This window comes from Dermochelys coriacea, chromosome 3 (genome assembly GCF_009764565.3).
Source record: "Dermochelys coriacea isolate rDerCor1 chromosome 3, rDerCor1.pri.v4, whole genome shotgun sequence".
NCBI classification, from domain to species: Eukaryota; Metazoa; Chordata; order Testudines; family Dermochelyidae; genus Dermochelys; species Dermochelys coriacea.
The window spans coordinates 65204945-65231417 of record NC_050070.1 but is presented as its reverse complement, the minus strand read 5'-3'; the positions used below and the strand labels follow the sequence as shown (position 1 = coordinate 65231417).

General features: G+C 40.2%; 1 protein-coding gene across 1 annotated transcript in view; it reads left to right on the top strand.

Moving 5' to 3' along the window:
• ME1 (malic enzyme 1) overlaps positions 1-26473 on the top strand; it is a 356730-nt gene that overhangs the window by 296544 nt on the left and 33713 nt on the right. Inside the window, exons 9-10 of the mRNA XM_038397226.2 lie at positions 2117-2230; positions 17610-17715. Coding sequence (XP_038253154.1) covers positions 2117-2230; positions 17610-17715 — 220 coding nt within the window. The remainder of the gene's footprint in view (positions 1-2116; positions 2231-17609; positions 17716-26473) is intronic.

The following is a 26473-nucleotide window of genomic DNA, read 5'->3' as shown; positions in this document are numbered from 1 at the left end:
AAGTCAATGGAAGACACAATCTCTGTCCCTATGAGTTTATTCAGAATAAAACAATACATTTCTAAAGCAAAACCCAAAACAATAAGCTGCTGTTGGGCAGAAAATGGGGGCGCAATTTGATTCTCAATGAAATTGCATAGTGAAGAACAAGAAGCAAACTGATTAATGTTTGTATTGGGTTGATATTCAAAATTATTCAGTATTCTGTTTGGTTTTTTTGTGATATCATTCAAAATGAATAAAACTAGAGGCCAGTAATACTTGCATCTAGACACAATTGAAAAATGGAACTTTATTCTGGGAGAACAGCCAACTGTCTACAATTACAGAATACTCAAGTAGTAGATAAGAGAAGATATGCCTTCTTGATGGGCTCTTTTAAGGATGATTTGAGATTGAGATTGTATATTACTTAATAAAATGTAGTGTGTGTTGTGTAGGGTTCTTGAAATTTAAAACAAAAATAAAGGTTTTTCTATAGGAAAATAAAAATCGTACTACATTCTCAAAGATTATTATCTGGAATAAGTGTTAAACCTAATCTTAAAAGATCAATGTTAGTATTTATTTCCAGTAGTGCCCACAAGGTGCAAAGAGCTGTACAAACACAAAAGAAAGCATGGTCACATCAGTCAAAATTTAACCAGTGTACTTTGGATTCTATAAAATGCTATTTAAATTGTTGTTCTTTAAAAGGAATCTTGAATATCATTTGGTGGGTTGATTTGTTTGTTTATATTAGCTTTGGATTTATTTTTATTTTATTTATTTTATTTATTTATGTATATTTTTGCTGTTTAAACTGTGTTGTGAAAATCAGATAATCATTTTAAGGTTAGTGAATTCTCCTTCAATAATTAATGTGTTTGTGGCTAAATGCTACCTAAGCAGAACTGAAACATCTAGTCCAGTGGTTCTCAAACTTTTGTATTGGTGACCCCTTTCACACAGCAACCCTCTGTGAGTGCGACCACCCCTAATAAATTTAAAAACACTTTTTTTTATATTTAGCACTATTGTAAATGCTGGAGGCAAAGTGGGGTTTGGTGTGAAGGCTGACAGCTCACGACCCACCCAGGTAATAACCTCATAACCCCTTAAGGGTCATGACCCCCCAGTTTGAGAACCCCTGATCTAGTCTGAGCTGAACACCTAATGAAGTCTGACTATCTCAAACCCTACTTGAGTTAGTCTGTGGTCTGAATTATTAAAACTATAAGTGGCTAAAAGAAATGGACTGACTTATTGCTAAAATTTTCAGAACAGATTATTTTTAGAAAAACATTGCAAACTTGGCAGTTTTTCACTTTGACTCAGAAAAAATATTTTGTTTCAGAGTAGGAGCCGTGTTAGTCTGTATCCACAAAAAGAAAAGGAGTACTTGTGGCACCTTAGAGACTAACAAATTTATTTGAGCATAAGCTTGAATGCATCTGATGAAGAGAGCTGTAGCTCATGAAAGCTTATGCTCAAATACATTTGTTTAGTCTCTAAGATGCCACAAGTACTCCTTTCCTATATTTTATAAAATTTGTAGATTTTTGTGAAAAAGCAAAAAAAAAACCAACCAAAAACAATAACATGTTTTGCTCATCTTGCTCCTTTTAATAGGCAGATGAATGTAAGAAAATAAACTTTTAGCGTACAAATTGTACCACATAAGTAATCATCCGCTTCTCCCTGGCTTTCTCCATTGTCTAGATAATACATGTGTAGGGTTGTAGTCCTCAGAGACCATTTTCACTTCAGTACCACCCCTGCACTCCACTCTATATATAAATATATTGGGCTGGTTTTAAAAAATACAATCAAATTCTTTTTATTCAAACCAAACTTTATTGGTGGTGGTAGAGTAGTCACATGGGGTTCTGATCTCTATCATATTTTATTGTCTAATGTAAAATAGCAGATTCCATTAATTATGTGGGGAGAAGAAGCAGCATAAACATAGTACAACTGAGCCATGAATCTGACTATCTTTGTTTTTTATATGATATCTATCACCATCATATCTAGCCTTGTAAAAGATCCATTTGAAAAATAGTATCGTATGTTATTGCATTCTTTCTTTTCCAGTTTCATATATGAATTTTCTTTTCCCCTCTCTCCTTTTAAGGCTGCCCTTGGGATAGCAAATCTGATTATTATGGCTATGCAAAAAGAAGGGACACCAGAACATGAGGCCATCAAAAAGATATGGATGGTAGACTCAAAAGGATTAATAGTTAAGGTAATACAACATTTTTCATGGCTATAAGTGCAATGTTAAAATTATTCTCATCATTCTGCATCAGGCTGATGCAGAAACAGCTTTATGGATATGATGAAGCTATTTACTATCTTTTCTAATGCCTACATGCTTAACGTTTCTAGATATAGATCTGTCACATTCTGATCAGTTTGGAGGTGCAATCCAGACCAGTAAGGGATGTGTTTACTGTCTGCCCTGTAAACCCTGGGTGTTTCATAGTGTTTTTCTGCTGTAGCTCCCAACCTGGGCCGCTCACACGCAGCCTACCAGCATGCAGGTCACACCCTAAGTGTTTGTGTGCTAGACAGCCCAGGTTCAGCAGCTCTGACACTAGCAGCCTTTCTACAGCTCTGCAGCTCTATGCTGGCTTCCACCAGCCTCAGTTACTACTATGAGCATGACCCCCAACACGCTCCCAGTCTTGAATTTTCCCAAAACTGTGCCTTCTGCAATGTCTAGCCCACTCCTGGACAGTTCAGAGAAATAATATGGTTAATTTGTTCCAGTAAAGACACAAATACAGATCACAGCTTATTAACTTAACTGGGGGGAATATACCCTTCCCTTTAAACACTGTGTTGAGTTGGTTAATAGTAAAATAAAACAAACATGTTAACAATAGGACATAGGTTAAATGATGCTAAGTAAAAGAAATAAAGGGTTACAAGGAAACAAAAATGAAAACATGCATCTAAAAATCTAAAACATTATTTAGCTAGTTACATGCCTTGTTCTAGATGTGTTAGCAGTCATTCTCTTTCCCAGCCATGGCAGACTTTCTCTCAGTCAGGACCTTCCACAAAGGTAGAAGGTTTCCCTTTTCTTCTTAGGTGAAAGCTCTTTGCCTAAGCTGGTTTCTCACTGATGTTCAGTTCCATAGACTTCAATCCCTCCCACCTTTCCCTTGCTTGAAGGACCCATCTTTCTCAGCTTGCAGGGACTCTGGCCTCTTGTGTCTGCCTGGTGATGAATGCCAAAGATGGCTTCTGTCTCTTCTTACACCTTCCAAAGGGCAATTAACTTGTTTCAGGAGGCAGGATGACCTTATGCTGGTTTTCCGTTCTTGTGGGCATCTCATCTCCCTGTACGACATTCTATGTAAATGAGGCTTCTATTGTTTCTGATCGCACCATGCATGCTTTACATTGGAGACAGTTAGATAGCAGTGACAGTCCCTCCTGCCTGGGTAGACTGTACAATCTAATATCCAGCAGTATCTATAATTCCTGATGTAGTGTTAATACATACATTTCACACTTGTATTAATTACCAATGTCATTAGTTTTCAAAAAAGACCTCATTCTATACACTTTTATAATGCAGTACTATTGTATACAATCAGTTGATTCAGTTGCTTAACACTTGAGTTTCAGCTCCCTGTCTTGATAGACCAATAAACATTTGATATGGATACTTCTGAGGGTTACCCCTCAAAGTAAAGTTTATTCAAGCTGTGAGGAAGGTGACATGGAGTCTGATGGTAAAGGAAGCTTCATGCTCTTTCTTCTCCCACTTGTTAGCTAATAGGTTTATTTACCTAATATGTAAAAATAGATTTTCATTGTCTTTGCCTGATCAGGCTGGTCAGAGAATCTAATGTTCATTCCTTTGTCTAAGCAAGCCTGTTTATCAACTCTCCCTGACATGCCTGGCTTGAACAGATTTTAGTAATCATTCCAGCATATATCATTATCCTTAATACCCACCACTTACTTACATCACTGAAGGCTATTAATGATCAGGGAGTTATCAAATGATACCTCCCAAGGAATATTTTGTACAAAGATTATTACAAGAGTATGTAGGTTATGAATACAGGGGTGCTTAGTGTCACAAAGTCCCATCCTGTTCACATTAAGGTCAACAGCAAAATTCCCATGTCACTTCATTGGGAACAAGATCAGGTGCATAATCCCTGTGTTATTCCTACTGGAGACAATCATTTCTAGTGCTTTTTGTATTAAGTAGATTTTATAACAAGCCATAAAAATAGAAGAGAAATGTTCAACTTGTGGTTTTTTATATTTCCCATGTAAATACGATTGTGTTACATTTTTTAAATAATGTTAGTTAAGTGTGTGTGTGTGTGTGTGTGTGTGTGTGTGTGTGTGTATTTATTTGTATGCTTGATTTTAGCATAATTTTTAAAAGGGAACAAAAAAGGCTGACCTTATGAAGAATAATATTTTCCTGAGGTTGTTGCAACTATACAAGACTTATGCATGAACTTAGCTACATTGCCTCAAATAGTTTTTATGCATAGTGATAAAGCTCATGTCACAGATGCTGTGGTCTGTAATGCTATCAACAATGGTCAGAAATTTGAAGTTGCTGAGAGACTTCGAGTCATTCTTACTCATTTCTTCCACATGCCAAACTAAAGAAACCTATGTGTTTTAAATGGTGGTTATGTATTTAATAGCTTGTGAACTACTTAAAATAAAGGAAACATGTGAGAGCTCAATTAACCTCACTTGTTCACCTCTTTCATGTTGTTGGCATTCCAAACTTTCATGCTGATTTTTCTTGGAGGAAAAGTTCAATTCACTAATATAACAACTTTTTTCCTGTTTGAATTCTTATACTTCTTTTATAATTGGTTACTCCCACATCAACTGCATCCGTCCTGTCATTAGCTTGTAAAATCTTCAGAGAGACAACAGTGCTGAGTTTTATTAAACTGCACTATGGCAGCACTGTTCACAGCATTGTAGTAAAATCATAAAAATTAGAGAGGTAAAAGATGTCACCTAGGCCAACGTCCTACCAATAAGCTGAGAGGAGGGGTGAATGAGTACAGGAAAATTCTAATACCTGACCTTACCTGTCTACCTACCTCTGATGCAGATTATTGTCCTATTCCCAGAAAAAATGTCGTGAAGCAGTAGAGTAATACTTCCTACTCCCTTTGCGTTTCATCCAAGAATTTCAAAGTGTACAAATATTAATAGATGAAACCTTATCTGTTTTAAGTGGATTACAAAAAATAGAGATTGCCTAATAAGGATAGTATCTTACACGATTTTCTTTTATTATCTCCACTTTAGAGATTGGGAAACTGATGTACAGAAAGGTTATGTTCTTCAAGTGATGATCCGATCCCTATGTCAATTCCACACATGGCTATGCATATGCACCATGCATCTTAGTCTAGAGAGTTTTAGTAAGCAGTGTACATGGGTCCACATATGCACAATTGTTCTCCTCAAGCTCCAAACCAGAATATAAAGGGCAGTGCAGACCAATGCCTCTCCAGTTCTTTCATACTACCAAATGGCCTGAGTTGTTGAACTCTGTCTGCTTCAGTCTTTCTCTACTTTGATACCTGTAAATATAAATTATAATTTTTAGTAGTTTAGTGTTTTTAGTGTTTTCATAGTTAGCTTAGTTCTCGCTCCCTCAGTGGTCATAGAGGTGGAGGAAGTCACATACCTGGATCTTTGAACCCTTTGTCGTTTGCACTGGGGTTCATAAGGGCACTGCTGATAAAATACCTGAGGATGAGTGGGCCTGAGGGTTTGCTTATGATGTTTCTTCAGAGCTGGGGTGTAAATGCAGGGAGTGAGGGGTTGTCCTAGAGTCTTTAAGAGAGTGTAGATATTAATTGGTCTTTTCATTAAAGAAGTTAGACTCATCAAAGGGAAGGTCCTCAATGTTATTCTGGACCTCCCTGGGGAAACCTGAACATTGGATCCACAATTCATGTCTCATGACTGCAGCTGAGTCAGTGTGCATTCACTGGCACATGGAGTGATGTCTTGGCCACCAGCCTGCCTTCATCAATGAGAGCTTAGAATTGGGCCCTGTCTTTCTGAGGAAATTTCTCTTTAAAGTCTAGAAATTTTGAATAATTCAGGAAATTGTATTTTGCTAAAGGCATCTGGTAGTTAGCAACTTTTGAATTGGAGACTAGCTTAAAAACTCCTTTAAATAATTTTATCCTGGCAGCAGAATTAGCTTTTACCCTCAATCATGATTACAGGGCAAACTGCACTTTGGACCCCTTTAGTCCATCTTAAATGCACCCTTAGGTTTCTAGGTCTCTTGGCATTGGCCCCCCTGTTCTCTTACCATATTAATGTGATAGAGCCAACTGTGTTTGGCACCTCTGTGAGTCTTTCATTCTGGGGACCAGTGAGATGATCGAAGTGACTCAAAAACAGCATCTTCAAAACAAAGTATTATGTGCTAATTCTTCCCAGATGTTCAAAGCACAAAGGACAAAACAAAGGCCTGTGCACCTGGGGTCTTATTGTATCTTAATCTTTTCTTGTCAGCTTTTTTAAGTTCCCCTAAAATCAGCTAACCCCCATGTCTGGGAGAAGCAGACTGTCCTGTTCATATCATGTTCTGTCTCTGTGCATCTCCTAGCTAGCCTGTCAGCTCTTACTGATGCTTCCTGGGCAGACTCTGGCCACCTGTTCAGCACCCTCCCTTTTCTAGGACCGGGGTCCTATAATGTTTGATCTCCTCCTTTTGATCCTAGACTTAACTTTTCTTGTGTAGACACAGCCTTTGTTGGCATAACTATAGCTATTTTGGCAAACCCTGCAGCTATGTCTACACAAGTGGTGGGCAACCTGGGTGACGGGCAATACATGGCCCATCAGAGTAATCCGCTGGTGGGCTGCAAGACAGTGTTTATATTGACTGTCCACAGGCATGGCCTCCTGCAGCTCCCAGTTGCCACAGTTCGTCGTTCCCAGCCAATGGGAGCTGTGGGAAGTGGCACAGACTGGCATCTACACTAGAGCATCTACACTGATAGTGCATCTACACTAGAGCTTATACCTGCATAGCTACGTGGCTTTAAAAAAAACCCACAACCCTACCCACATAGCATTGCTAGTACAAATTTGAAGTATAGGGCTTTAGCCTTAGGAAGAGGAAACAGTTCTCGCCCTGCCTGGAGCCAGTAGGGAGGGTTCCCAAATAAAAAGCTTTTCCATTGTTTCCAACAGGACTCTTCTCGTGTCACTGTTTGGCTGCTTGGTTTCTTTAATAAGCCCTTTCAATCTAGATTCATAGATTCTAAGGCCAGAAGGGACCACTAGTCTGACCTTCTGTATAGCACAGGCCATAGAACTTTCCCAAAACAATTCTTCTATCATAACATTTAGAAAAACACCCCATCTTAATTTAAAAATTGTTAGTAATGGAGAATTCGCCATAATCCTTGGTAAATTGTTCAATGATTAGTTACCCTCACTGTTAAAAAAGTATGCCTTATTTCCAGTCTGCAACTTAGCTTGAACTTCCAGCCATTGGATTATGTTATACCTTTCTCTGATAGACTGAAGAGCCCATTATTAAATATTTGTTCCCCATGTCGGTACTTATAGACTATAATCAATTCACTCCTTAATCTTCTTTCTTACAATGAATAGATTGAGCTCTTTTAGTCTGTTGTGATAAACCATGTTTTCTAATCCTTTAATTGTTCTCCTGGTTCTTCTCTGAATCTTCTCCAATTTATCAACATCCTTCCTTCTTCAGTTGTAGACACCAGACCTGGAAACAGTATTCTAGCAGCAGTTGCACTAAAGACAAATACAGAAGTAAAATAATCTCTCTATTCCTACTCAAGATTCTCTTGTTTACGCATTCCAAGATCATATTAGCTCTTTTGTCCACAGCGTCACACTGGAAGCTCATGTTCAGCTGATTATATTCCACCACCACCCCCAAATCTTTTTCAGAGTCACTGTTTCCCAGGATAAAGTCCCCCAACACGTAAGTATGGCCAAAGTCTTTGTTTCCAGATGTATACATTTACATTTAGCTATATTGAAATGCATACTGTTTGCTTGCGCCCAAGCAATCTAGATCACTCTAAATCAGTGACCTGATTATTTTCATTCATTTCATTTCATTTCATATATTCATTATTTACCATGCCCCTAATTTTTGTCATCTGCAAACTTTATCAGTGATGATTTTGTTTTCTTCCAGATTATTGATAAAGATGTTAAATAGCATAGGGCGAAGAACCAATCTGCCTTACAGAAATATATTATGTCAACACTATTGCCTTTATCATCCAAACATGTAATTTTATTTTAAAAAAAAAATCAAGATATGTAAGCCCATAGCAAGTAAACCATCAAAAACAAACACCCAGCATTCACCATATTCATAAAAAATACTGATATTTCCTAGTTTCTCGCTCTCCTTCTTAATAATCATTATACATATCTGTTTGACTTTTTTTTGTGTGGTACTTTATGTATATAGTATATAAGCATCTTGTATAAATTAAGGCTCACGCCACTAGATTCTCTGGTCTAGATAAGCTGGGCGTGGCACAAGACCAGAGAGGACATGGAGGCAAGTGGTTTTATATTAGCTTTGTGGCTTTTGCATTGTGGCACCAGATGAGTGCCAGTTCTGTCCCTAGTGTAAGCTAGAGCATTCTGAGGGCTACTCTAATTTATTCCTAGCTGCCTGTGGCCACAAGGAGCCATTCTAGCAACGATTAAGAAGAATCTGCAGCTTGGAAATGCTCTGACCATGATCCCTTTTCCCTGGTTACATAACACTACTGTGCTATTCAGGGATACTACGAAGTGGGAACTCCCAGATGGCCAGAGCCACCATAACAGGCCCAAATATCAGGCCCCAATTTGGAAGCATTTGTATGAGTTGCCACCTATTTTTAACATCGCTCTCAATATGTCAGTTGTTTCTGAGGCTGTGGATGGCATTGTGGATGGCATCTGACATCATAATCAAAAAGGCTGACAAAGGAGGTGCTGTCATCATCATGAATAGGTTGGAGTACGAACAAGAGGCTACTAGGCAGCTCTCCAACACCACTTTCTACAAGCCATTACCCTCTGATCCCACTGAGAGTTACCAAAAGCAGCTACAGCATTTGCTCAAGAAACTCCCTGAAAAAGCACAAGAACAAATCCGCATAGAGACTCCCCTAGAACCCCGACCTGGGGTATTCTGTCTGCTACCCAAGATCCATAAACCTGGAAATCCTGGATGCCCCATCATCTCAGGCATTGGCACGCTGACAGCAGGTTTGTCTGGCTATGTGGACTCCCTCCTCAGGCCCTACTTTACCAGCACTCCCAGCTATCTTCGAGACACCACTGACTTCCTGAGGAAACTACAATCCATTGGTGATCTTCCTAAAAACACCATCCTAGCCACTATAGATGTAGAAGCCCTCTACACCAACATTCCACACAGATGGGCTACAAGCCGTCAGGAACAGTATCCCCGATAATGTCACGGCTAACCTGGTGGCTGAACTTTGTGACTTTGTCCTCACCCATAACTATTTCACATTTGGGGACAATATATACCTTCAAATCAGCGGCACTGCGAGGAGTACCCGCATGGCCCCACAGTATGCCAACATTTTTATGCCTGACTTAGAACAACACTTCCTCATCTCTCGTCCCTGATCAGTGCCGCTGATTTGAAGGTATACATTGTCCCCAAATGTGAAATAGTTATGAGTGAGGACAAAGTCACAAAGTTCAGCCACCAGGTTAGCCGTGACATTATCGGGGATACTGTTCCTGACGGCTTGTAGTCCATCTTTGTGTGGATTGTTGGTGTAGAGGGCTTCTACATCCATAGTGGCTAGGATGGTGTTTTTAGGAAGATCACCAATGGACTGTAGTTTCCTCAGGAAGTCAGTGGTGTCTCGAAGATAGCTGGGAGTGCTGGTAACGTAGGGCCTGAGGAGGGAGTCTACATAGCCAGACAATCCTGCTGTCAGGGTGCCAATTCCTGAGATGATGGGGCATCCAGGATTTCCAGGTTTATGGATCTTGGGTAGTAGATAGAATACCCCAGGTTGGGGTTCTAGGGGTGTGTCTGTGCAGATTTGTTCTTGTGCTTTTTCAGGGAGTTTCTTGAGCAAATGCTGTAGTTTCTTTTGATAACTCTCAGTGGGATCAGAGGGTAATGGCTCGTAGAAAGTGGTGTTGGAGAGCTGCCTAGTAGTAGCCTCTTGTTCATACTCCAACCTCTTCATGATGACGACAGCACCTCCTTTGTCAGCCTTTTTGATTATGATGTCAGAGTTGTTTCTGAGGCTGTGGATGGCACTGTGTTCTGCATGGCTGAGGTTATGGGGTAAGCGATGCTGCTTTTCCACAATTTCAGCTTGTGCACGTCGGCGGAAGCACTCTATGTAGAAGTCCAGGCTGCTGTTTTGACGTTCAGGAGGAGTCCACCCAGAATCCTTTTTTTTGTAGTGTTGGTAGGAAGGTCTCTGTGGGTTAATATGTTGGTCAGAGGTGTGTTGGAAATATTCCTTGAGTCGGAGACGTCGAAAATACGATTCTACGTCACCACAGAACTGTATCATGTTCGTGAGGGTGGAGGGGCAAAAGGAGAGGCCCCGAGATAGGACAGATTCTTCTGAGACAGGCCAGTCCTTGCTTACAGACAGCCCCCCAATCTGAAGCAAATACTCACCAGCAACCACACACCACACAACAGAACCACTAACCCAGGAACCTATCCTTGCAACAAAGCCCGTTGCCATCTCTGTCCACATATCTATTCAGGGGATACCATCATAGGGCCTAATCACGTCCGCCACAATATCAGAGGCTCGTTCACCTGCGCATCTACCAATGTGATATATGCCATCATGTGCCGCAATGCCCCTCTGCCATGTACATTGGCCAAACTGGATAGTCTCTACGTAAAAGAATGAATGGACACAAATCAGACGTCAAGAATTATAACATTCAAAAACCAGTTGGAGAACACTTCAGTCTCTCTGGTCACTCGATCACAGACCCAAGAGTGGCTATCCTTCAACAAAAAAGCTTCAAAAACAGACGCCAACGAGAGACTGCTGAATTGGAATTTAATTTGCAAACTGGATACAATTAATTTAGGCTTGAAAAGAGACTGGGAATGGATGAGTCATTACACAAAGTAAAACTATTTCCCCATGGTATTTCTCCCGCCCCACCCCACCCCACCCCCCACTGTTCCTCAGATGATATTGTTAACTGCTGGAATTAGCATACCTTGCTTGTCACCATGAAAGGTTTTCCTCCCCCCCTCCCCCCCCCGCTGCTGGTGATGGCTTATCTTAAATGATCACTCTCCTTAGTGTGTATGATAAACCCATTGTTTCATGTTCTTTGTGTGTGTATATAAAACTCCCCTCTGTTTTTTCCACCAAATGCATCCAATGAAGTGAGCTGTAGCTCACGAAAGCTTATGCTCTAATAAATTTGTTAGTCTCTAAGGTGCCACAAGTACTCCTTTCTCTTTTTGAAAGATGAGTTAAGTAAAGTTATAACTATGACAAAAAAATAATAAAAGCAACAAAATTCTAAGTTGAGGCGGGGACATCTTCCATCAGACCTCACTGTTTTTAGATATTAGTGTGTTGATTCTCAAAATATCAGAATTCTGGTTGACAGGGTATGTTATATGCTCCATTCTTTAACCACAGCGAGTCTAACTTATGGATACTGTGATAGCCTTAACTAAGAATTTCTTTGTTTTTATTGTCTCAGCCTTCACATAACTTAATATTTTTGTAATTAAGCCGTTAATTTACTTATTCTTTAATTGCTAAGGAAAATGTCTGCCCAGATTTATTCCTTTTGTGAAGTATTAGTGGCTCTGAAAAATCACCCTTTTCTGACAGAGCAGTTCTATCAAGCTCAAACTGATATCTGGCCCAGAAGAGCAAAGTTTATTTAGGAAAGCTGGCAATGGCTCTACTCCACCTGAACTTTCCAGCTAGAAGCTGCTTTTTTCCTCCTATTGGATGGTTCTGTCCTTGGCCAGCTGATTTTTTTTACTTCCTCCCCACTTAACAGCAGTAGAGGTGCCAAGTTGGGAGCCCACTCTGGTCCATTGGCTTTGGTGTGCAGACATGTCTTTTTTAGATTATAAATCTTTCAGACAAGACTGTCATTTACTATATGTTTGTACAGTGCTCAACACAATGGACCCTAATCCAGTTGAGGTTGGTAGGTTCTACCACTATATAAATGTTAAATAACAACATAGTAGCACATCCTCTGATATGAGTGCCTGAAAAGTGTCCTCCCTAAGTTTCAAGTGTGAAAGTCCTCTCTATGTTGTTAATGGGATGCAGCACTGAGTCACGGGTTCAAAACTTGGAATATTCCATGTATATCTTAATTTAATGAATGTTTAACAATAGTGAAGGATAAAGGCAGAAGATTAGTAACTGGACTAAAGTCATTGTTCAGTGTTCTCCAGGAAACAGCATCTTCATTACTGAGGAACTATCCCAGATTGAGGGGTCAATAGAGGAGGGTTTGGAACAAATTGATAAATTAAATAGTGCTAAGTCATCAGGACCAGATGATATTCACCCAGGAATTCTGAAGGAACTCAAACGTAAAATTTCAGAATTACTAAGTGTGGTATGTAGCCTATCGCTCAAATCGGCTTCTGTACCAGATGACTGGAGGATAGCTAATGTGACACCAATTTTTTAAAAAGGTTCCAGAGGTGATTCTGGCAATTACAGCTTGGTAATCCTAGCTTCAGTACCAGGCAAATTGGTTGGAAAATATAGTAAAGAGCAGAATTATTGGACACATCGCTGAATACGATTTGTTGGGGAAGAGTCAACACAACTTTTGAAAAGGGAAATCATGCCTCATCCATCTATTATAATACTTTGAGGGGGTCAATAAACATGTGGACAAGAATGATCCAGTGGACAGACTGTACTTGGACTTTCAGAAAGCCTTTGACAAGAGGAAGAAAGGAGAACAGCAGAATACAGATCCTGGACTTCAGAAAAGCAGACTTTGACTCCCTCAGAGAACTGATGGGCAGGATCCCTGGGAGTCTAATATGAGGGGGAAAGGAGTCCAGGAGAGCTGGCTGTATTTTAAAGAAACCTTATTGAGGGCGCAGGAACAAACCATCCCGATGCGCAGAAAGAATAGCAAATATGGCAGGCGACCAGCTTGCCTTAACAGAGAGATCTTCAGTGAGCTTAAACACAAAAAGGAAGCTTACAAGAAATAGAAACTTGGACAGATGACTAGGGAGGAGTATAAAAATATTGTTTGAGCATGCAGGGGTGTAATCAGGAAGGCCAAAGCACAGTTGTAGTTGCAGCTAGAAAGGGATGTGAAGGGTAACAAGAAGGGTTTCTACAGGTATATTTTCAACAAGAAGAAGGTCAGGGAAAGTGTGGGACTCTTACTGAATAGGGGAGGCAATTTAGTCACAGGCGATGTGGAGAAAGCTGAAGTACTCAATACTTTTTTTTGCCTCGGTCTTCACAGACAAGGTCAGCTCCTCGACTTCTGCACTGGGCAGCACAGTATGGGGGGGGAGGTGAGCAGCTCTCAGTGGAGAAAGAACAGGATAAGGACTATTTAGAAAAGCTGGACATGCACAAGTCCATGGGGCTGGATGCAAAGCATACGAAGGGGCTGAGGGAGTTGGCTGATGAGATTGCAGAGCCATTGGCCATTATCTTTGAAAACTCGTGGCGATCAGGTGGATAGAAAACTGGCTAGATCACCAGGCTCAACAGGTAGTGATCAATGGCTCGATGTCTAGTTGGCAGCCAGTATCAAGCAGAGTGCCCCAGGAGTCAGTCCTGGGGCTGGTTTTGTTCAACATCCTCATTAATGATCTGGATGATTGGATGGATTGCACCCTCAGCAAGTTCGCAGATGCTAGTAAACTGGGGAGAAGGTAGATATGCTGGAGAGTAGGGTCCAGAGTGACCTAGACAAATTGGAGGATTGGGCCAAAAGAAATCTGATGAGGTTCAACAAAGACAAGTGCAGAGTCCTGCACTTAGAATGGAAGAATCCCATGTACTGCTAGAGGCTGAGGACCAATTGGCTAAGCAGCAGTTCTGCAGAAAAGGACCTGGGGATTACAGTGAACGAGAAGCTGGATATGAGTCAACAATGTGCCCTTGTTGCCAAGAATGCCAATGGCATATTGGGAGGCATTAGTAGGAGCATTGCAAGCAGAATGAGGGAAGTGATTATTCCCCTCTATTTGGCACTGGGGAGGCCACATCTGGAGTATTGCCTCCAGTTTTTGGGCCCCCAGCTACAGAAAGGATGTGGACAAATTGCCCTCCGCTGGACTCTCTCCAATTAAAATTATTAGGGGCTGGGGCACATAACTTATGGAGAGAGGCTCCATAAGAGGGAGAGAGGGAACTGGGCTTATTTAGTCTACAGAAGAGAAGAGTGACGAGGTGTTACCAGAAGATTTGAACCTAACTACGTTTTTAATTTGCCTATTCTGGTGTTAAAGGTTGTGGCGCACCCTACGGATTTTCCAGAGAAAAGCCGCTAACCATGGCCAACTAACTTCCCCCCTCCAAAGGACACGGATACAGCCCTCTGATCAAGAATAGGCAGCAAGCAGTAAATTCTTCAAAAACAAAAGTAGAATTTATTTAGAAGTGAAGGATTACAATAAAAGAGGAGAGATAACGATAAAAATAAAATAAACAGTAAAGGTTACAGATACAATGTAAAGGAAGCAGCACGATAAATAAAAACACAACACAAATAACTTCCACTAACAGACTAACTCTATAACATAATAATCTAACAATATAATCACTTACTTAATACTCTATAACGATATAGCAATCAATCATATAACATAAATGTGTAACAATACATTGATTAACTCTAATATTAATTACTTAACTCTAACATCCAGTAAGCACTTGCCTTATGGTTACTGAATGGGTAGGGGGAATCTCACTCAAACCACCGGCATCCAGGCAACCGTTGGTTGTTGCTGCTGGGCTGCTGCAGAGACCTGCTGGCTGGGTGCCAGAAACGGTCATTGCCAAAGCAACCCTGGAACCCTGGGTGGGCTGTTGCTGTAACAGCCACTGGTTTTCAAGTGGCTCTTCCTTTGCTGGGTTTCAGTGTAGCTTCTCAGGTGGCTTCTCTTGCGCAGGTGTCTTCTGGTAGGTGTCCGGCAGCGTTCCACTCTCTTGCTGGTCCCTATCCCTACAAAGTTTTAGCCTGCGGGCTGTTGCCTTTTATATGCAATTTTGGCTCATTAGCTATTAATTTATTCAGCCAGTCATCTTTCAGGGATTTGAGTGTGTTAATTAATCCAGCTAATCATAATTCAGGGATTTGCATATGTTAATGTCACCTGTACCAACATGTGACACTCAAACTCAGCCAATCAGCTTACAGAGATTAGTACATGCTAATTACTAATTAGTCCTCAAAAAACATTTATAGACTGCAGTGACATCTGCTGGTGAATTTAAAAACAGCAATCTTCAAAGTCTCATTGACTGTGCACTAGCTTCATCATGGACATGCCAAAAGTCGCTAATTTTACTGCACCCGTGAGAGGCAGTGGATTTTATATTTTACCCAAAAAGGAAATCAGGTGCATGTTACTCAATATTTCTGTGGTAGTAGTTCTAAGAACATAATTAAACCCCATATAAGCACATGAGGACATAACCCTCTCCACTTAAAACACTGGATTTCAGTCATTTAAGAATTCTGTAGAAGTGGATAAATCTGTGAAAATTCCCTATAATCAAAGGTGAGAGAAGAGAAACTGGTATCCTGTAAACCAAAGCAGCTCAGTCAGTTCTAACCACATGACAGACCTGCACATGACAGACCTGCACAACTTCTATGGTCTCCCCGGAACCATTTCCTCTTGCTGTAGATGAAAAATGGCCTTGTGTTATGTATGCCAAGTCTTGTGGTTACTGTCCAAAGAGGAGAAGGAGCAGCAGAGTAAGTACTGTGATGTAATTTGCGCCAAACCACAGCCTTTTTGTGTAAGACGTTAAAGCAATTTTTTCTTAAAAATAAAAAAACCCCAAAATATAGTTTTTGAAAAGTAGAACAAATCCACTGTTAGATCCAGTTTTAAATACATGAGCTAAATTTGTCCTTGCTGTAACTCCTTTGAAGCATAAGGAGTTTCACCAAGGATGATTTTATCTCAATAATTGTTGCTAACTTGGAAAGATGAAGGAAATTTTCCTCTATTGAGACTGGCAGTGCATGGTTGGAAAAGATATCAGAAATATAAGGAGTACTTGTGGCACCTTAGAGACTAACAAATTTATTAGAGCATAAGCTTTCGTGAGCTACAGCTCACTGATGCATCCGATGAAGTGAGCTGTAGCTCACGAAAGCTTATGCTCTAATAAATTTGTTAGTCTCTAAGGTGCCACAAGTACTCCTTTTCTTTTTGCGAATACAGACTAACACGGCTGCTACTCTGAAACATCAGAAATATAGTATCCAATCGAGCATGTAGTCAAGGTTCTCTCAAGCATTTCCATTTTAAACTGCTCAGGTGAAATTTTTAGAAATAAGTGCTTAAGGATAGTGCTTTCTCCATATTTAGACACTTCAAGTGGTCTAATTCTTAGAAGTCCTGAGACCCCAGCAGCTCCCATTGATTTCACAATCTAGTTATAGGCCCGGTAAGCTGTACCAGTGTAAATCACATCCTGTAGTGCTTTTGCCTGTCTACATTAGGGCTTTCACTCGGTGCAGCTATGTTGGCGGCTGGCCAGAGATAGCTGAAATCCCGAATGTACACAGGGCCTCAGATGAAAACTTAATTAATTTGCAGCTAAGAAGTCATTTATGTTACTGAAAAAATGTTTTCATTGGTGCCTGGTTAGAGATGTTTATCCCAAGTTATTAAAAAAACTAAAATTTTGCAGCCAGAGAGTCTATATTTTAGATGGCTCCTAATCTTTCACACAAGAAAAGACTTGAGACTGCTGAGAGAGAGTGTTTTTGTTTGAATAATACTTATGGAAAATGCATAGTCCGCAGTAGCATTAATTACTCCTGTACCAACAAAATACATTCTGAGCCAATAGAATGTCACTAAAGACAACTAAACTCTTAACATTAGGTCAGATTTTTGATTATTAAACCAATTTTCAAAGTATCAAAATTCAGATGCTTAAAATTGTACAAGATTGCAATATAACATGAATTATTTGTTTCTTTTAAAGTGTGTACAATTGTTCAGCTTTCTTCAAAATTATAAAGCATACATAGTGCATGGTTTTTGAAAATTTCTGAGTAATTAATGCTACTGTGGACTAAAATGGTCAGTTTTTAAATGTTCACATTCCAGGTATTTACATTTGGACAAATGGATATGTTGTTGTTCTTATAAGAGCATGATGCAATGTACAATTTAAGAAATTTTCTAACATTTTGTTATTTGCTAATTCAAGTGCCATACACTAAACATAACAGCGATAATTTAATTAAACAGAATATCTTTTTTTTTTTTGAGGTGTGTATCAGTTTGCATAGGAAATATCATGGTCTCTGCACATTTTTAATAAATGCATTTTTTGCTTTTGTTCACTTAGGAGCGTTCCTCATTAACAACGGCAAAAGAAAGGTTTGCCCATAAACATGATGAAATGAAAAATCTAGAAGATATTGTTAGAGCTATAAAACCGACTGTACTTATAGGTAATTATTTATTCAAATGATATATTTTTAAGGAGTGAGACTTTGTTTTATTGTTTGTATAAACTATGAATATCAGATAAAGGGAAGATTATGCACTCCGTAATTCTTAAGTATTTGGAAAGTACCTAGCACATAGTGGATGCTACTGCAAATAAACATTTAAATAAGAAGAAGAATGTGGCAAACATATAACAGTGCTTTCATTCTAAAGCTTACATATTAGTGGTTGAATTATCCACGTTTTCTTGAACTTCTGTTGAGGAAGCACATCTTCTTCCTAATATTACTTTTGAAGTTATGTACTGTAGTATAAATAATCTCAGATGTTAGAATGAGGAAAGTAGAGCATACATACATGTATGACTGTACAGTCACCTGCATTCTCCATCTGATTACATAGATTTCTGATCTCAGATTTGTGTTCCAATCCTGCAGTTTTTGTTTAGGCAACACTGTCATTAACTTTAAAAGAACTGCAGAATCTGATCTCATTGAAGTAACCAGCTGAAAGGATGTTTCAATTCTCTATACAGCAGAGTTAAAACAGTTTTCTACTACCTGTTTCAGGAATGAAAAGGCAAATGTTCTTGAATTTTTGTAGTTTAACCTTTTAAAAATCAATCTATCCACTAAAACTGTTCATCACATGTTAGAAAGTGTGAACATATCTTACTCTGTGCCAACTACCAAAACATTAAAAAAAAATGTTGAATTTAGAATACCAATTGAATTACTCCCCCAACCTATATCTTGTAAGCCTTCAACAAAGAGGACTGAATTTTTTAAAGCATTTTCACTTTTTCACTTAGCAGTGATTAATCAAATAAGTGGGACTTGACTTGGCTTTCTGAAATATTTCCTTTTTTTACCGATATAGTCAAATGTTGCATAACCATTTCAAAATACTATTCCAATTAGAGCTGTGCAAATAACTGGTTTGTTTGTTTGCTGGCAATTATGAAAATTTGAAAAAAAAAAAATTGTTTGGGGTTGAACCAAAACAAAGTTTTCAAAAAATTTGGCAAATTTAAAAAAAATGGATCAAGTGAAACATTTAGTTTCAACAGAATCAAAAAGTCTCATTTCAATATTGCCTACTTTAAATGTATCAATTGTTGTTTTTTTTTTAATAAAATCAAAGGAGATTTTGAAATGAAGTCATTCCAAATCAAAAAATCAAATTTTTCATTTTGAAAATGTTGAAATGTTTTGATTTTTTTTTAAAGGGGTATTTTTTTTACTATAACAATTTGGTGAAACTGACAAGATCACAACGTTTCAGTGTTGCTAGATCTCCATTTTTCACCAAAAAAGTTCTATCTGAAAAATTTTCCCCAGATCCAATCCCAACCTGGAAAATAAGATTTGTAATTTCACCCTTATTTTTCTTCAGTCCAACAAAGCAATTGACATGCAAAAGAGATGTACTATATCAACATCCAAGACTGAAACCCAAAATCGCATAGAAGGCAAAAAGTGTTTAGAGAAAATAAGGCTAAAAAACCAGTTAAACTGAAGATTAGAGTAAAAGATCCATGATATACATCCAGCTAAAAGTATCTATGTATCAAATACTAACACGACATGCAGTACGTATCAGTATATCATTACAATATATATCCCATTTACTATCTATCCTCTTCTTGACACATACATCCCCAGTCTCTCTGGTTGTCGAAGCAGTGACTGAAAGAGCCAGACAACAGCACCCTCGTTCTACACCATCTGACAAGAAGGGAAAGCATTTGGACCTTTTGGGGCATAAGATCTTTTCCTCATCTAGTTTCCAATTCAGAATTTCACATTAGCAGGGATTACTAGCTAAACATTACTTCTGATTTACAGAAAATATGAGGAATTTACTGATAGCCTCCCACAACGGGACTGGACTCATTTTCAGGTGCTCATTGAGGAAGGGAAGCTGGTAGCCAGAACAGCACTCTAATTGGCAGTGGACGCAGCAGATACCTCCTCAAGGGCCATGGCTGTGGCTATAGTTATGCATAGGGAATCTTGGCTCCACTCCTCCAGTTTCCCTAGGGAGGCACAAAACACGACTGAAGACTGCCCCTTTCATGAATCTTTTAATCAAAAGACAGATGATACACTTTCTACCCTCAAGGACTCCAGAGCCACCTTTCACTCACTGGATATCTACACTCAGGCCTGCAGCGTAAATTCAACTGCCCCCCAAACTTGGAGTGCAATAACAATGGCCAAATGGGTGCTGAACATCATCCATCATGGCTATAGAATTTAATTCATCATGCTACCTTCTCCAAAAAACCCCTCCCTATCCCATCTCAGGAACCACTCTCATGACAGCATTTTCACCCAAGAGGTGAATTCCTTAACTATAACAGGGCATGGTAGAATGTGTTCCCCAGAATACCAAGGGCCATGCTTCTATTTGACTTACTTCCTGATACCAAGAAGAAAGGTGGGTGGAGACCAATTCTCACTCTCTCTCATCTCAATCACTTCATCCACAAACTCAGGTTTCATATGGTCACGTTGGCAGCTATTATCCCATCTCTAGAAAAAGGCATGTGGTTTACAGCTCTTTATATGCAGGACACTTCTTTTTACATTAATATCCATCCGGCCCACAGACACTTCCTAAGATTCACAATTGGCACTCACCATTTCCAGTATAGGGTTCCCCTTTCAGAACAGCCACCACTCCCACAGTCTTCACCAAAGTTTTCTTTGTTGTAGCAGCCTATCTCAGACGTTAGGGGTTCTCATGTTTCTATAGATCAACAACTGGATTCTAGCTGCATGGTCCAGGCACAAAGCCCAAGCATCAACCTCCATGTTACTCAGCCTTCTTTTGTCCCTTGGAGTCAGCATCAATGTCGAGAAATCGATCTTAGACTTCACACAATACCTGGACTTTATAGGGGTCACCATCAATTTGGTCACAGCATGGGCCTACCTGCTGATGGACAGATTCTAAGCAATGAGAGAGATCATCATGCGCATCATCAATAATCCTTATGTTCCAACCAGGACTTGTCTGTCCCTCCTTGGCCACGTAGCTTCATGTACATACGTGACCACCTTCACTCAACTCTACCTTCACTGCCACCAGACTTGGGCCCAGTCATTTCACTCACCAAAACATCATGCTATGGACAGTCCCCACCAGGGTGCTGTCCTCCCTTCAATGGTGCATAGTTCCAACCCATGTATACATAGGAGTTCCCTTTTTCCCCTCCTCATCAGACAAGATGATCATTACCAATGTATCCCTCCTAGGCTGGAGAGTACACATGGACAGTCACATGACACAGGGAACACTGTCTCCCTGAGAATCCAGGATGCACATCAATATCCTGGAACTATGAGCTGTAAGAAAGGCATACCAATCCTTTCTCCCATTCATCTGTTCCCATCATGTTGGACAACACTACTACTGTTTCCTACATCAACGAACAGGGAGGAATGAAATTGACTGCTTTATGTGCAGAAACGGTCAACCTCTGGAATCGGTGTATCGATCACCAGATCTTCTTGTCTGCAGCCATCTTCCAGGGACACAGAATGTGCTTGTGGACTTGCTCAGCTGACATTTTGAGGTCAACCACAAATGGAACTTCATGATGCAGTAGTACGTGACATGTTTACACAATGGAGGATTCTGACCAGAGAACTATTTGCCTCGCATATAAACAGTAAATGCACCACATACTGCTCCAGGGGAGGTCTCGGCCACCATTCTCAGGGTGACGCTCTCCAACTTTCCTGGTCAGACCAAATCAACATAATTTTCCCTCTTCTACCACTCCTACTTTGGGTACTCCACAAAATCTGACAAGACTGAGTGACAGTCATTCTGGTCGCCCCCTGTTGGTCCAGACAATTCTGGCTTCCCAGTCTCCTATGCATGTCAGCCCATCCACCAATTACCATTCCCAACTTTCTCAATCTCCTGTCACAATGCAGTGGATCTATGTGATTCATGGTGGAGAAGGAACAGGAAATGTGGTCTGTCTGCCCTTCCTTTTACCTCAGATGGAAGCACGCTGCGAGCCAAGGCATATGCATAGACCAACAAATGCTACTTTCAAATTCTCCAACTCCAGGCGCATGGTGCGCCTACGTAAGCCCTCAGAGGAGTACAGATGGGGACCACACATCTCAAAGAATCTCCAGTAAATTCACAAAGTTGGATTGTGGCTTGTAGTTGGATTCTGCCTTGCATTGAAGATGATGATACATGAGTATCACTGCTGCAGATGGAGCTGCAGGAGCCAAAGTGCCTCAGGGCCAGTTAGACAGGCAGTACTGCCAGGGTCTCAATGTGTGGATGAGACAATGGTGTTAGGAGGAGGGATTTAGGTTTATTAGAAACTGGGAACCTTTTTGGAAAGGAGGTGCCTGCACAGGAAGGATGGGCCCCACCTACACAATAATGGAACCAGGTTGCTGACATTGAAAATTAAAAAGGTCATAGAGGAGTTTTTAAACTAATGGCTGGGGGAAAGCTCACAGGTGTGGGAGGAACACATGGTTCGAACAAAGACATCCTTTACAGAAGAATTTATTAAAGGGGATACTCTTTAGCCTAGTAAAAGGGAGAGGATAGAAGTTGATAAAGTATAGGTAGGAACTGAAGAGAAATGGACAAAAAAGAGTCCCATTCTGTAACATCACATGAAGGCAGACAGCTAAATATTGACAAATTTTATAAGTGCGTGTATACCTTAAAAGTCTATCTACTAAGATGGGTAAACTTGATTGCCGGGTATTAAATGATATTGACCTAATAGCTACCAAGAAACTTGGTGGAATGATGATAATAAATGGGACATGGCAATACTGAAGTACAAAATACATACAAATGACAGAGTAGGTCATGCTGCTAGGGTAGAGGCACTATGTTTGAAAGACAGCATGAAGTCAAATACCATAAAAATCTTAAATGAATCAAATTGTATTACAGTATCTCAGTGATTAGACATTCCATTCATGTATAATAAGAGTATAGCAGTGAAAGACACATTGAGGATGATTGGATGTGGAAGCTGTGGTATGTACATGATCCTGGAGGGGGGAACCGGTAAGAGTTTTGTCTGCATGAAATGCCGTCTGATAGAGCTGATGGAGGAAAAGATCCAAGGTTTGGAGATGCAGGTGGAAAGTCTGGTTGAGTTTAGGAAGGGGTTTGAGCAGATGATGGAGCAAAGATATAAGGTATCTGAAGGGAAAAGCTCAGACTCGCAGATGGAAGCAGGGCTGGGGAATTTTGAGGGGAGACTGGATGAGGAAAGTGGTCAGTGGAAACGTGTGACTCAAAGAACCAGGCAGAGAAAAAGACAGGCTAGTGCAGGAGAAATAGAGCTTAGGAACAGGTTTGCAGAGTTGGAAAATGAAGAAGGGGCTCAGCAGGTAGTCGCTGAAGGTGGAAGGGTAAGGAAGAAGAGAAGAGAGGCTAGCCCTATAGAAAAAGGGGAAGAGTCAAGGGAGACTACACCAAATATGAACCCCAGGAGGATACAGGATGGGTTGAAGAAGATTGTAAGGGAAAATAGGAATGGAAAGAACTTGCAGCCAGAGAGAACAGGGGAGACACTGGAGAATAGCACTGTCACCAGGAAAAGGCAGGTCTATGTGATCGGGGACTCTTTATTGAGAAGAATAGACAGGCCTGTAACTAGAGCTGATCCTGAGAATAGAAGGGTGTGCTGTCTTCCGGGTGCTAAGATACGGGATGTAGACCTGAGGTTGAAAAGGATCCTCAAGGGAGCGGGAAAGAATCCCCTAATTATCCTTCATGTGGGAACAAATGATACAGCCAGATTCTCGCTGGAAAGTATCAAGGGAGACTATGCTAGGCTGGGGAAGACGCTTAAGGAAATTGAGGCTCAGGTGATCTTTAGCGGGATCCTTCCTGTTCCTAGAGAAGGGCAACAAAGGTGTGACAAGATTATGACTGTCAACAGATGGCTTAGGCAGTGGTGCTATAAGGAGGGCTTTGGGATGTATGGCCACTGGGAGGCATTCACGGACAGAGGTCAGTTCTCTCGGGATGGACTTCATCTGAGTAGGGAAGGAAATAGACTTCTAGGATCGAGGCTGGCACAACTGATAAAGAGAGCTTTAAACTAGGAATTGGGGGGAGATGGATGGGAGATGTCCGGAAAATCTCCACGCCAGATTTTAGCATTGAGAGGGAAGAAGATGAAGTAAGAAAGGATACAGCCGTGGGTAGGAGAATGTATATAAGGAGCGAGGGCGGTGTGGATACTAGTCTAATAGGTTATACTGGCTGTAGAATGACTGTGCCTAATAGGGTACAAAATGTGAGCGAGGCCAAACAGCAAAAATTAAGATGTTTGTACACCAATGCGAGGAGTCTAGGTAACAAAATGGAGGAACTAGAGCTACTGGTGCAGGAAGTGAAACCAGATATTATAGGGATAACAAACATGGTGGAATAGTAGTCATGACTGGACTACAGGTATTGAAGGGTATGTGCTGTTTAGGAAAGACAGAAACAAAGGTAAAGGGGGTGGAGTAGCATTGTATATCAATGATGAGGTAGAATGCAAAGAAATAAGAAGCGATGCAATGGATAAGACAGAGTCCGTCTGGGCAAAAATTACATTGGGGAAGAAAACTAGTAAAGCCTCTCCTACGATAGTGCTTGGGGTGTGCTATAGACCTCCGGGATCTAATTTGGATATGGATAGAGCCCTTTTTAATGTCTTTAATCAAGTAAATACTAATGGAAACTGCGTGATCATGGGAGACTTTAACTTCCCAGATATAGACTGGAGGACCAGTGCTAGTAATAATAATAGGGCTCAGATTTTCCTAGATGCGATAGCTGATGGATTCCTTCATCAAGTAGTTGCTGAACCGACTAGAGGGGATGCCATTTTAGATTTAATTTTGGTGAGTAGCGAGGACCTCATAGAAGAAATGGTTGTAGGGGACAATCTTGGCTCAAGTGATCATGAGCTAATTCAGTTCAAACTAAATGGAAGGATTAAGAAAAATAAATCTGCAACTAGGGTTTTTGATTTCAAAAGGGCTGACTTTCAAAAATTAAGGAAATTAGTTAGGGAAGTGGATTGGACTGAAGAACTTATGGATCTAAAGGTAGTTGAGGCCTGGGATTACTTTAAATCAAAACTGCAGAAGCTATCGGAAGCCTGTATCCCAAGACAGGGGAAAAAATTCATAGGAAGGAGTTGTAGACCAAGCTGGATGAGCAAGCATCTTAGAGAGGTGATTATGAAGAAGCAGAAAGCATACAGGGAGTGGAAGATGGGAGGGATCAGCAAGGAAAGCTACCTAATTGAGGTCAGAACATGTAGGGATAAAGTGAGACAGGCTAAAAGTCGAGTAGAGTTGGACCTTGCAAAGGGAATTAAAACCAATAGTAAAAGGTTCTATAGCCATATAAATAGGAAGAAAACTAAGAAGGAAGAAGTGGGGCCACTAAACACTGAGGATGGAGTGGAGGTTAAAGATAATCTAGGCATGGCCCAATATCTAAACAAATACTTTGCCTCAGTCTTTAATAAGGCTAAAGAGGATCTTGGGGATAATGGTAGCATGACAAATGGGAAGGAGGATATAGAGGTAGATATTACCATATCAGAGGTAGAAGCGAAACTGAAACAGCTTAATGGGACTAAATCGGGGTGCCCAGATAATCTTCATCCAAGAATATTAAAGGAATTGGCACCTGAAATTGCAAGCCCATGAGCAAGAATTTTTAATGAATCTGTAAACTCAGGAATGGTACCGAATGATTGGAGAATTGCTAATATAGTTCCTATTTTTAAGAAAGGAAAAAAAAGTGATCCGGGTAACTACAGGCCAGTTAGTTTGACATCTGTAGTATGCAAGGTCCTGGAAAAAATTTTGAAGGAGAAATTAGTTAAGGACATTGAAGTCAATGGTAAATGGGACAAAATACAACATGGTTTTACAAAAGGTAGATCATGCCAAACCAACCTAATCTCCTTTTTTGAAAAAGTAACAGATTTTTTAGATAAAGGAAATGCAGTGGATCTAATTTACCTAGATTTCAGTAAGGCATTTGATACCGTGCCACATGGGGAATTATTAGTTAAATTGGAGAATATGGGGATCAATATGAACATCAGAAGGTGGATAAGGAATTGGTTAAAGGGGAGACTGCAACGGGTCCTACTGAAAGGCGAACTGTCAGGTTGGAGGGAGGTTACCAGTGGAGTTCCTCAGGGATCGGTTTTGGGACCAATCTTATTTAATCTTTTTGTTACTGACCTTGGCACAAAAAGTGGGAGTGTGCTAATAAAGTTTGCGGATGATACAAAGCTGGGAGGTATTGCCAATTTGGAGAAGGATCGGGATATTATACAGGAGGATCTGGATGACCTTGTAAACTGGAGTAATAGTAATAGGATGAAATTTAATAGTGAGAAGTGTAAGGTTATGCATTTAGGGATTAATAACAAGAATTTTAGTTATAAATTGGGGACGCATCAATTAGAAGTAACGGAAGAGGAGAAGGACCTTGGAGTATTGGTTGATCATAGGATGACTATGAGCTGCCAATGTGATATGGCTGTGAAAAAAGCTAATGCGGTTTTGGGATGCATCAGGAGAGGCATTTCCAGTAGGGATAAGGAGGTTTTAGTACCGTGAGACCTCACCTAGAATACTGTGTGCAGTTCTGGTCTCCCATGTTTAAAAAGGATGAATTCAAACTGGAGCAGGTACAGAGAAGGGCTACTAGGATGATCCGAGGAATGGA